Source organism: Lissotriton helveticus, chromosome 11, assembly GCF_964261635.1.
Source record: "Lissotriton helveticus chromosome 11, aLisHel1.1, whole genome shotgun sequence".
Taxonomy (NCBI): domain Eukaryota; kingdom Metazoa; phylum Chordata; class Amphibia; order Caudata; family Salamandridae; genus Lissotriton; species Lissotriton helveticus.
In genome coordinates this window covers 229,636,338-229,649,655 of record NC_136072.1, presented here as the reverse complement: position 1 = coordinate 229,649,655, position 13,318 = coordinate 229,636,338, and the positions used below count along the sequence as shown (strand labels likewise).

The window sequence follows — 13,318 nt, the reverse complement described above, 5'->3', positions numbered from 1 at the left end:
AAATTATGGTATATGATCCTTGCATTTTGTGTCTGCCTTTCTTTTACAGCTAGCTCCCTGATCCGTTGTGATCATAGGTACCCGTAACAGTGGATTGGTAAGTCGGGTACGTTGGAAATAAATAGGAAGGAACAGGGTTACTGATAGCAGAGTGTAAGGTTACCCGATTAATGAATATGGTAAATTGAAATATATGGGCCCAATGCGTATATGGTAAAATTATAGTAGGGTGACCTGCGCGCTCTATGCAAGAACAGATGCATACTGGTAAGTAGCATTTTCCGTTTGAGGCATATGAGCTGTAGATCATATAATGAATAAGATACTTGTGCATAGACTATACAGCAGTTCTCTCCTCAGCGGTGGCTACCTGTATCTGTTGCAGTGGTTTCAAAAAGTGTTCTTAATACAGCCTGGCCCACTCTAGCTTGTTTTTCTTGCACATCTACACAATAGTGTTTTGTGAAAGTGTGCGGTGTAGACCAAGTTGCTGCTTTGCAGATGTTATCTAAGGGAATGTTCCCTAAGAATGCCATAGAAGCCCCTAGTTGGAGTGTGGAATGAGCTCTAGGGGGAACAGTTAATGTGTGTTTGGTTTTAAGATAGCATATTTGGATACATTTAACAATCCACCTTGCAATCCCTGCTTTTAAAATGGGATTGCCCTTATGAGGTGGGGAGAAAGCCACAAAGAGTTGTTTAGTCTTTCTAAAAGATTTTGTTCTTTCAATACAGTAGAGTATTGCTCTTTTAAAGTCTAGCGTGTGAAGAGCCTGTTCTGCCACCGAGTCTGGCAGAGGGAAAAAAACTGGGAGTTTAACAGACTGGTTAAGGTGGAAGGCAGAAATGACTTTGGGTAGGAATTTTGGGTTAGCTCTAAGAACCACTTTGTTATGATGTATTTGCAAAAATCGTTCTTGTAAGGTTAATGCCTGGAGTTCACTTACTCTTCTAAGAAATGTGAAAGCGACTAGGAAGGCTACTTTCCAAGTAAGGAACTGTAATTCACATTTGTGTGGAGGTTCAAATGGGGAACCAATGAGTCTGGTAACATTTAGATTCCATACTAGAGAAGGTGGAACTCTGGGTGGAATTATTCTCTTAAGTCCTACATAAATGCTTTCATAGCGTGCACCTGAAACAAAGACAAGTGTTGTCTGTTTAGGAGGTAAGCTGCTATTGCAGTGAGATGTAGTCTTACAGATGTATATGCTAGGTTACATTGTTATAGATGCAAGAGATAACAGATAATGTTCTGAATGGAAGCATCTAGTGGATTCATTTTGTTATTTGTGCAGTAAATCACAAATCGTTTCCACTATACTGCGCAGCATGCTCTGGTGGTAGGGCGTCTAGCTTCTTTAATGATATTCATGCAGTCTGGTGGGAGATTGAGGTAGCCAAACTCTAAGACTTCAGGTGCCAGAACGAAAGGTTGAGTTGACTGGGATCTGGATGCCTTATCTCTCCTTGGTTCTAAGTAAGGAGTTTGGGTGAGAGGCATAGCTTTTGATGCGGAACTACTGATAGTTCTAAGTGGGTTGTGAACCATGGTTGTCGGGCCCATGTTGGAGCAACCAGGATCATTGTGAGGGAATGCTGTTTTGAGTTTCCGAACCACTAACGGAATGAGCGGGAGAGGCGGAAAAGCGTAAGCAAATTTGCCTGACCAGTTCATCCATAGCGCATTACCTTTGGACAATGGGTGTGAATATCTAGACGCGAAGCTTGGGCATTTTGGTGTGCGGCAAACAGATCTATTTCTGGGTGGCCCCACATGTGAAAGAATGAAGAAGAACTTGAGGATGAAGTTCCCATTCGTGGATCTGCTGTCTTTGATGACTGAGCAGATCTGCAATTTGATTGTGTACTCCTGGGAGGTGTTCCGCAAGGAGATATTTGTTTTGCAGCATGGCCCATCTCCATATGCTTTGAGTTAGGTGTGAAAGCTGCAGCGAGTGTGTCCCTCCCCCCGTTTCTGTATGTAGTACTATGCTGTCATGTTGTGCCTACCAGATAGAGTTGAAAGGATTTTAACACAAGAAAAATTGCCAACAATTCCAGGTAATTTATGTGGAATTGTTTTTGCTGAGGGGTCCACATGCCCTGAATGGTATGGTTCTGAAGATGAGGCCCCCCCCCAGCCGGACAGCGATGCGCCAGTTGTTAGCACGATCTGTGGAACTGGGTCGAGGAACGGCCGCCCTTTGGAAAGGTTTTGTGTGTTTCACCACTGTAGAGAGCGATGTGTGCAGCCGTCCACCAACACCAGATCTGTTAGCTGACCCTGTGCCTGGTTCCACTGACGTGCCAAACACTCCTGTAAGGGACGCATTTGGAGTCTTGCATAAAGGACGATGACAATGCAAGACGCCATCATCCCGATTTAGCTGCATAAACACTCAAGCTGGTAATGAGTGTTGAAGCTGAAATTTTGATATTAGAGCTTGCATAGTGCTTATCCTGAGAGGGTTAGGGTATGCTAAAGCTTTTGAAGTGTTTATCGTAGCTCCTGCTCGTGTGCTGGACGGTTGGAGGTGGGATTTGGTGCGGTCACTGTGAATCCCAAGTCGTGAAGCAGCTGGATTGTTGTGTGTGTGTGTGTGTGTCTTGCACACAGCTTCTGTGTGACTTGGCTTTTATGAGCCAGTCGTCCAGATAAGGGAACACGTGAATGTGTTGTCTTCGTAAGTGAGCCGCCACTACTGCGAGGCACTTGGCGAAGACTCTGGGTGCTGTAGTCACCCCGAACGGGAGGACTTTGAATTGGTAGTGTTCAACGTCCACCAGGAACCAGAGACATTTCCTGTGAGCGGGGTGAATGGGAATATGAAAGTAGGCGTCCTTTAGATCTAAAGTGGAGAGAAAGTCGCCTTGTTGAAGCAGTGGGAGCACCTGTTGGAGAGTGACCACGTGGAAGTGGTTGACTGAATGTAGAAGTTCAACGGTCAGAGGTCCAGTATTGGCCTGAGAGCGCCATCCTTTTTTGGGATTAGAAAGTAGTGGGAGTAAACTGTGCCTTGATGAGGTAAGGGGACTGGTTCTATTGCGAGTTTTTGTAATAGAGAGAGAACCTCTAGTTTGAGAAGAGTTAAATGTTCCGAGGACATTGGACATTGTCTGGGAGGGATATTTGATGGAGTGGAGGTGAGTTCTAGGCAATAACCATACTGAATAATTTGTCTTACCCACTTGTCTGTTGTGATAGAATTACAGGTAGGTAGGAACTGTTAGAGACGTCCCCCGACAGGAGTGGAAAGGGAAGACACTGCTTGGTGGTAGGGGAGTTGCAGGTATTATTACCGCGACCTCTTCCTTTACCGTTGTTGCCTCTGTACCCTCCACAAAAGTATCCTCTGAAGGAACTAGTTTGATTGGGGCTTTTATAGGAAGAAGAGTGATGCTCTGAGCCAATAGTTTTGGAGCCAGTCCTGTAAAAGGAGCAACAAAATGAACCTCTAGGGGAAGGTAATTGCAAGGCCCCCATGAACTTGGCAGTGTCTGTATCCTTTTTCATCTTTTCTAAAGATGTATCAACTGTGGGCCCAAAAAGGTGCTCTTGGTCAAAAGGCTGATTAAGAATAGTAGATTGCACCTCCTGTTTGAATCCGAAGATTCGGAGTCAAGCGTGCCTGCATAGCAAAATGCTGGTATTAATAGCAGGATATGCCTTATCAGCCGCATCGAGCGCACATTTGATAGATGTATTTGTTATTAATTGTCCCTCCTGTATAAGGTCATGGCAGTTCGGGCTGGACTGTTCCCATGAGGCACAGGGTCAAGACTGATTTGCATATGGCCATGTCTGAACTGGTGTGGCTTGGTGAGCAAAATAACGATGGATTAAACCCAGATCTGTGACTGTGGGTGAATGTTTTGCCATTGTGCAACATTCCGTCCATCATCTTGTTTGTTTTGCTGTTCACCCTATGTGGGAAGGGTATGCTCAGACGTGGGTCCCGTGCTCACTACGCCACTGGAGTCAAGCTATCCTGGCTGAAGACGGCTGATAGCCAGAAACCTGTCCTAGGATGCTTGATTCCTGTCCAGGGAAGATATGGCTTGGCAGTTCGGGCTGGACTGTTCCCATGAGGCACAGGGTCAAGACTGATTTGCATATGGCCATGTCTGAATTGGGGTGGCTTGGTGAGCAAAATAACAATGGATTAAACCCAGATCTGTGACTGGGGGTGAATGTTTTGTCATTGTGCAACATTCCGTCCATCATCTTGTTTGTTTTAAGGTCATTATCATTGTCTTTATATTGGTCAAGAAGATGTTGCATACGTTTTTCAAGCTCATCATAGTGAGTCTGTCATATCTGGCCAACAAACCTTGGGCATTGGCAATCCGCCAATGATTTGCAGCCTGTGACTAGATACGTTTTCCGAATGAGTCTATGAGTTTGGATTCCTTATCAGGAGGAGGGGTGTCGCCTGTGCTTTCCTGAATTTGCTCTCTTGCGTGCATTAGGCACCACAAGAGAATCTAAAGGGACCTGACCTTTAATGTACACTGGGTCATTTGGAGCCGCCTTATATTTTTTGTCCACCCTGGTCTTAAGAATCCTGGTTCTGACGGGATACTTAAAAACTTCTGGTGCATGTGTTAGCATTCATTTTAACATTGGCAGGGTGTGCATGGACCTTTGTGTGGGTGTAAATGTTCTCCAAAAAAAAAGTCTTCCTCTAGGGGATCAGAGTGTAATTGTACCCCGTGGTATTGAGCAGCTCTATTAATTAGTTGGGCAAACCCAATAATGTCATCTGGTGGTGATAGCCTAGAGGGATAGAGATCCGGGTCATTGTGTGGGTCGGGATCTCTGTTGTAATCATCCCAAGGATCTGTATTGTTTGGGATGGTATGTGCGTCATCATCCCTATCTGGATCTTCGTCCCCACCCTCATCAGTATAATCATCTTCATCATCCTGTGGTTGAGGTGAAAATGTATGCTGAGGTTTTAATGCCGGGCCCGTGGGTGGGGCGTCTGAAATATGTTGCCGGTGTCGACCTGAGCCCGAAGGTGAAGGTGAAGGTGTTACCGGAGCTTTAGGTTTGGTTTTGGTTGGGAGAGGGGTCTCAGTACTCATGGACCGCTAAGCCGGGGTAACTGTCTCGTCTCCGATGTCGTCGGTCTCGTAGACAGAGATGTCTCATTCGGTTGTATGATTAAATAACTACTTCCTAAACCACGACTGCCTGAACCACGACCTCATAAACCACTAAAGTTTAAACAACGATCTTTTCTTTACAACAACTTTTTTTTCAACGACTTCCTGTACAATGAAATTCCTTTAATTATTCTTTATTTGTGGGGGGAAAAACCCCCACACCCCCAATAATCCCTTATTAGCGTGTTTATATGTTAAAGTGTTTTTACTTCAAATTAAATACAAATGTTAAACATCTCTTTTTATAAATAATACTCTTATAATTAATTATAAGTATTTTTAAAATCATTTATTCAAACAAATGACCTACCTTTTAATGTTAGAGAATTCCATGCTTGCTTTTTAGGTTTCGCTGGAGGGCGGAGCTCTTAGCTCCGCCTCCAGAGAAATCTCTTGATTTCCAGTAAGGAGAATGGAATACGCCCCCCTGTCCCATTGGCTAGCTCCATAAATGGAGGCTAGCCATTGGAACAGAGATCTGTCCGTCAAGGCCGGACCAGATTCGGGGGCGTTCCCGAGATTTTTTCCCAGGGCGGAGTTACGTTTTTTCCCGTTCCCTCCCCTTTCACTGATGCGCTGTCCCCTCGCTGTCCTGTGCACGTTTCCCGCCGTCCGTGTCCTCTCCCGCCCCCTCCCGCCGTCCGTGTCCTCTCCCGCCCCCTCCCGCCGTCCGTGTCCACTCCCGCCCCCTCCCGCCGTCCGTGTCCACTCCCGCCCCCTCCCGCCGTCCGTGTCCACTCCCGCCCCGATTGATGGTGATCTAGAGCCGGTGCCCACCCGGCATTTGCCCGTAAAAATCAGCCCCCGCCTGCCTACCTAAGGAGAAGGGCCGCTGCGCTGCCCGCAGCGACCCGGAAGTGGTTGGCCGGCCGGCCAATCCCAGCACGGCCGGCCGGAAGTGCCCGCCCCCGCAGCCCGGGGGGAAGAAAGTCACACCTCAGACGTGAGGGACGGAGCTCTTGACCTGGGAGAGGCTGGTGAGTGTTCGCATTAGTTTATCTGAATGACTCCTCTCTACCCCTTTTAAGCGGGATTGTTGTGTGTTGTGCACATGTGTTTGGTATATCGGGTAGTTTGGCGTAATTTCAGTTCCATCAAGCTGAGACAGCAGCGACGGCGGCTCCTCTAAGGGCTCCAGGCGGAAGTGATGAACGTTGCAAGGGTCTGTGGGGGTCCTGATGAGATGCTGTACACCGCTGGCAGACGCAGGAAGCGACCGCGGGACACCACTCCCCACCGGGGACCGTCGCAGGTCGCCGTGACGTGGCTGTAGGACTAGGCCCCCTCCGGACCCCTGGCGGGGCAGGATGTAAATATCGGCAGTCCCCCAGCGGACAAGATGAGGTGACAGAGGCGCCGGGGCAGAATGGGGTATATATGTTGGCACCTTCTGCCACCCAGACCCTCAACAGGGCAGTGTGGAGTAGGCATAGGTCCCGCCACCAACTCTGATCCTCGGCAGGGCAGACTGTGGTAGAGAAGGCTTATTCTGCCACCCAATTCTCGACAGGGTAGAGCGGAGTAACTGTAACTACTTTCTGCCACCCTCATGGCAGAGGGGATTAGATATGGGCACTTCCTGCTCCCACGGCCCTCAAGCAGGGCCGAATGATGTATGTATTAGTATATACATATAGGCACTGCTTCCCACTCCAGGCCCTCTGCAGGGCAAACTGGCAGATAAAGACACTCTCTTCCACCCCAGATCCTTTGCAGGGTAGAGTGGGGCAGACGCAGGCACCACCTCTCATCCCAGGCCCTCCGCAGGGCAGAGTGGGACAGACGAAGGCACCACCTCTCATCCCAGGCTCTCTGCAGGGCAGAGTGGGGCAGACGAAGGCACCACCTCTCATCCCAGGCTCTCTGCAGGGCAGAGTGGGACAGACGAAGGCACCACCTCTCATCTCAGGCTCTCTGCAGGGCAGAGTGGGGTAGACGCAGGCACCACCTCTCATCCTAGGCTCTCTGCAGGGCAGAGTGGGGTAGATACAGACATGCCTCCCACCCAGACCATCGGCAGCACAGACTGGAGTAACTACTGCACTACAGACATCCCTTCCCTGCCAGTGTCGGAATGGGAGAGAAAGTAGGCCCAGGCATCAAAATACAAGTGGCTCCATTAGCGATTTAGATATATGAAAAGCGGCCCATGTTTACACATTGGTCAGTTTTGAGCATTTAAAGACACTTGTAAACGTGTTTTGCAAGGTATGAGCGTGAGCTTGCTGCAGGGAATGCTTGTTTTCATATTAGATCAATGAACAGTGAGCTGACCCAGCAGAGCATTAACAGGTCTACAAACTGCCAGAATACAGGCCCACACTCGGATCTGTCAGGTCAGCTCACCCGGCGTTGCCTGGTTGCCCTATGGGCCAGCCCGAGCCTGCCCCTCCCTCCGCTCCCCTCCAGGGCAGAGTGGAGCAGCTCCATAGACTGCGGGGCTGAATGTGGTTGCTTCTGGGTGTGTGTGGGAGGGGTCTGAAAGGTCCCAGCAGAGTAGCAGGGTAAGAGGGGCTCAGAGAGAGTTTTTAGATTTCCTTCCCTACAAGACCAGTCGGTGAAGCTGCAGCAGCTCAGAACCCAGGAAGAAAGGGTGAGCTCCCAAGCCGTGCTCGCGAGAGACGTCTCTCCCGAAGGGTGGACTCCGCCTGCTCATAAATCCGCGCTTCACCCTGCGAGGCAGGCAGCGTTATCACCCTGCGGTCAGTATCCGGGTATTCACCCCGGGATAGGCGCACTGCGCCCTTCAGTGAGAGGTACTGGGGCACCCCGAACCCAGCTACCCAGGTCTGCGTGGATGTGGGTCACTGGAGGGGGGCTGGGGCGCGATAGGTGCCCCATGCAATGTGTGAGGTGAGATACAGAGTGTGAGGTACTCGGAATACACCCAGATGGGCATCTTCAACCGGAGAAACCAAACTTCTGCACTGTGGAATCCTCGGCTGTGGGCACGGTGGGCACCCCTGCAACCCACAGGCGCGTACACCCAGTCACTACACACAAGCACCCACTCCACTGATATCACCCACGCAGTCCTATAAACACACAGGCATACATATTTCACCGGCAGTGACATCCACCTACACACACACACACACACATCCAAACACGTTGGCACAGGCGCGCGCACACGTCACAGACAGTGGCATTTACCTACAAACAGACACGTAAACACACGTACATCCAAACACGTTGGCACAGGCTCGCACACACGTCACAGACACTGACCCCACCTGCACAGACACACACACACACAGATACAGGCAATCCTAAACGTTGGCAAATATATTCACCCAAATACACAGACACACTCAGACACTGACAACACCCACGAATACATGCACACATGGCCACTCGCGCGAAACTCTAGCACAGCTCTCTTTTTGAGAGCCACGTTCTTGTGTCAGAGCCACAACACACGAGCCCTCCGTGCACACCCACTTGTGTAAGCGAGCGTGCTTCACTTAGGCAATTTGCACCAATCTGCTCCCTCTCACATTTTTTCGCTGCCAAAAACAGAGTAGCGTGACTTTTCACAAAGGGTCGCTTATCGGTTAGAAAATGTGGGCATGCCTTTCGCCCCATCCCCTTTTATTATGAACACCACTTTGCTCGTATTTAACCGAGAAGCCAGCTCCGAGAGCGGGCATCCGGCGGGGTGGGGCGAAGAGAGCAACCGAACACAGGGCGGTCGATGCTGACACTCGAGCGCTGGGCTGCGCGGAGAATGAAATATCATTACAAATAAAACACCACTCATGCACTGACCTGCTAGAATCCCAGTCGTGGCCGCGCACGACCCTCGACCTGTTACAGGCGCGCGAAGCACCCTCTCCACTAGCCTAGACTGTATCCTCATGTGCACGCTGTGGCAGAGGTACCTCGGGCTGCAGCCAGAGACCGATCCAAGGGACGCCGGAGACCGCCACCCCCGAGCGGGGTGTTACAGTAACCGAACACTCGGAGCAAAAGCAGTTTGCACCAATTTCTACTGCTTGTATAGATCGGAATTGGGCAACCGCTATTTGCGCCGCAGTCATTATTACAGAAGGATTTTTGCACCAGGCCTATATTAAGTTGTGGAGCCAGTGCTGAATATACAACACCCATTTTTGCTAAAAAATCATTTGCTCGAGTCAGAGAGATTTTAATAAACCCTTGTCCACAATGCCCCCTTAAAAAGAGAGAGGACAGATTATATATTTCAATACTAAATTAAAAAGATAAAACACAATAACTTTGAGCGCAATCCCATCTTTCACAAATTAAACTGCAGAAAATAGCTTGAATTTAATATTATTATTATCCCAGTTTCCCTGAGGTAAATACAATTTCTTTAATTCCGCGAGTTACACTGAATTGGGTGCTAGTACCAACAATTAATAACAAGCATTTACAATGCAACGGTTTCGCCTTTGGAAAAGTTTGAGTTATTGGCATTGTAAATGACAACATTTGTATTTATGTGTTGGTTTTGAAAACAGATAAATAATTGCCATTGTCATTTACATTGCAAATAGCTTTAACATTTCCAAAGGCGAAACCGTTGCATTGTAAATGCTTGTTCCTTGATGCCATTTCAAATGTGTCAGCCATAGAGTTTTTACTCGCGTCGAGAAGAGAAAGGCTTTACCACAGTGAAATGCTAACCAACAGTGCCATCTACTGGCTTTAAAAGGTAAATTCATTCTGAACATTTTTAATGTTTTAAGTCATTGTTCTACAAAGTCGTGGTTCTGGACTTCGTGGTATGTGATTCTTCGTTGTTCAGACTTCGTTGTTCAGGTAAAGCGATTTTTGATCTTCGTTGTTTAGGATGTTTCCCATCTCATTCATCAGCTTGTTGCTCCGGCTGCAGATTGGGATCTGCTCCGAAGATGTCGAGAATCGAGGTGCTTCCGCAAGACAATTCGGGACGTCGAGCCTGACTATCATGGATGGTTTTCTTCGACCTGAAAGATTCGCAGTTCTGGTCTTCGTGCTCCGGGGAGAGGCAGAGATTACAAACCTAGTGCAAGTCCATGTGTGGGCACCAGACCCAGGGCATTTTTTGAAAGGAGTCCTTTCCATTGACTGCTGGCGGGGTCGGCGCGGATAGGCCCAACGGCCTGCGTCGAAGATCTAGGTCAAGGAGTTTATTTTTGAAGATGAGCGTTGAAAGGGGAACACGATTGAGACAATACTGTTGAGTGGAAAGGCATTGCGCATCAAAGGGGGTTCGAAAACGACCCGACCCCGACCCGGAGCGCAGCAAATCGCATCCGAACCAGATGGCGGAAAAAAACAATCTGAAGATGGAGTGGATGCCCATGCACACTGTCACCCTAAGGAGGAATCACCTATCTCGTGACCACAAAGACTTCTTCCAAGACAAAAACAGAGTGCAAACATCCGAGCCCAACACCAGATGGCGATCTATGCACAAGTATATGATCTCCAGCTCATATGCCTCGAACATGCACTTTTCTGTGATTAATGTAACATTCTGATGTTTCTTGCTTGTTTCTTCATCATCATGGCCTCTGTCAATGGTAATATGGAAGGACTTGTTAATGGAGAATGCCGATGGTAAGGTGGCTGTAATTGCTGCTGTGTTCACCGCCGACGAGGCCATCATGGCAATTGAGGTCATTGTACTTGACAAACTTAACCCCTGTCCTGTTGACAGTTTCTCCATCTATAATGGCACGGTCGACATTTCTGATCTGTTTAAAAAATTTGCGAGATACCTTTTTTAATAGAGTCAGGGGCTGAGATCTTGGCCAGTGTTCTGAAGGCACATTAACTATTCTGCTTGGTTGGTAAGGAAGCTCAGATAAGAAACTTAGTTCTCTGGAAGGGTTGTCATATTTCCTTGATACCTTCTTGGCATATTCCTTTTCTACATGATGTTTTAATGTATGGCCCACTGAATGCTTATTTATGACCTATCTTGCCAGATCCTAAGGTACACTCACTCTTGTCCCCAGAACCTGGGGTTTGTTTGGCTACGATTTCTTTTTAAGCCAGATTAACAACGCTCCGTCTATTAAAGTTTTTGAGCAGAAGGTTTGACAGATTTTACAGAACTTATGGGAGGGGTGTAGGCATGAAAGGTAATCCTTGAGGAGGAACTTCTGAATGCAGTTTTATCTTCCCAGAGGTACCACAAGGCTTAAAGAGACCTATTTTGGATGTCTCCGACAAGATTTTGAGTCTGATTTTTGATATAATGGTGGAAGAACTTTCAGGAAGTTCGATTCCATTGAGTAGTGAAGTAGTGGAATATTTATCCAGGTTTGCCTGAGGTAAACTGAGCAGAGCACAGAGAGACTCCCTTCACATGACATGCAGTAGAAATTCTGAAGTACGGTAGACTAAGGTAAGAAGTGATCAGTTTGAAGTTTGGTTTGTTTAAAAAATAGCTGAATGTGATACTGAAGTGATCTTTCTTATCTATTACAGGCTATGTTTAATACAGTACTGCGGTCTAATTTTACAGTGGGACTCCTACCTAGACAGGGAATGATTCCAGAATAAAAATCTATTAAAGAGCCAATACTGGAGAACATTTTAATTTAGCCTTCTGATCTTTGATATTTACATTTGTGAAAAAAAAAAGTTTTCCTCCTATATGAAGTATTCAGACCCCGCTCACAAGCAGAAGTATTGTAACGTTCCTGAATGTCAAAGATCCTGTGGTCCAAAAACAAAATTATTTAAACCAAACAAATGTAATGGCCTATCAAACGGTCATCAAAGGTTTTGCACAACAAGGTAAGCTTAAAAAGAAAAAACAATATTTGCAGTAAATAAACTTCATTTTACCACCTTCAACTGATTCACCTTGAAATTCAATTAACTTTTACAAGCATAAATATAAATTCCAACAATTTTAGATTTACCTCTGGAGACGAATTTGGTAGCCTGTACTGTTGCCGTTACCACATGCTTCTGCTCTTTCTGATGCTACTCGCTCTGCTACCTGAAGCAAATTTAAAAAGTTACTATTATAACCACATCATTTGAACATAAACACGGATGTTCAATTTTTTAAACATATGAATAGATATGTCCACATTTAAGACCTCTATACTCTTTTCTAAGGTGCATAAAGCATCCTCCATTTAGGAGGGCGGTACTAGGAATTTTATGTTTTTAAACTAGGATGCATTTCGCTGTAAAAGAGCATTTAGGTTCACATTTAAAAAATACTGACAACTGCATTGTTGTTCATTTTTGTGCTATTTGAAACCACCACCGGCAAGTGAATTAATTAACATTGTATTAAAAATAAGTATCAAATACAAATTATAGTACAGTGAATTCATAATGTCAAGAAAGAAATGTTGCTTTGCTACATTATCAGTTATCAATGCGTGGTATCCATGACACATTAAAAACCCGAGACAAACATCATCCACAATAGACAGGATACACAAGCAGCTTTCCAAAGTATTTATCTTGTTTTAAAAAAATAATAGACTCCAAACAGACCTTTACATTTTTTGGTCACGAAGAGACAATCCAAAGTCTTTTGAACCGGAGACGCCATGCTAAAAGTGCTGTTTATATAGCACAGTACACAATTTAATACTCGTTAAAAATTACTAAATTATACATCAAAACATAAAAGAGTGCACATTTGTAAAAAGATAGTGAAGTCATACCAAATAAAAAGAAACAACTGAGAGAAGACAGATGTCAAAAATCACACAGAAAAAGGAAAATAACTCTTCTCAAGCAGAAAATACGTGGTTAAGTTTGACAACAATGTTCTACTGTAAGCAGCATATGAGAGTAAAATTGCACTGCACCATATCCAAACCCAGGTTTTGTAAAGTAGCCAAAGCTTCTTCAGCTTCTATGGAAGGGACTTTTGAAAGAAATCATGAACTCAGATAATTCCTTAAATATTCTTAGTCTCAGTACAAGGGCATTTTGGTCAACTGTGTTAGCTCAATATAGTGCTCTAAAGGTAACCAAACCCAGCATCGCTACTCTATATTTGCTACACAGATGTGTGCCACTCAGGTTACCAAATGATAATATATGGAGTAGCATCGAATATGAAGTGGAAGATTGTATTTGTATATTTGTTTAAAGTACCTTTCAAAATAAAGTTAAAGTACTCCCAATCAATGCATAAAAACCATATCATTCAGAT

At 46.0% G+C, this 13,318-nt stretch overlaps 1 protein-coding gene across 4 annotated transcripts in view; it reads right to left on the bottom strand.

The window, feature by feature from the left end:
- DHX36 (DEAH-box helicase 36) overlaps positions 1 to 13,318 on the bottom strand; it is a 445,724-nt gene that overhangs the window by 327,482 nt on the left and 104,924 nt on the right. For all 4 annotated transcript variants that reach the window (XM_078667890.1, XM_078667891.1, XM_078667892.1 and 1 more), the window contains one exon: positions 12,057 to 12,136. In XM_078667890.1, the coding sequence (XP_078524016.1) occupies positions 12,057 to 12,136 (80 nt within the window). The remainder of the gene's footprint in view (positions 1 to 12,056; positions 12,137 to 13,318) is intronic.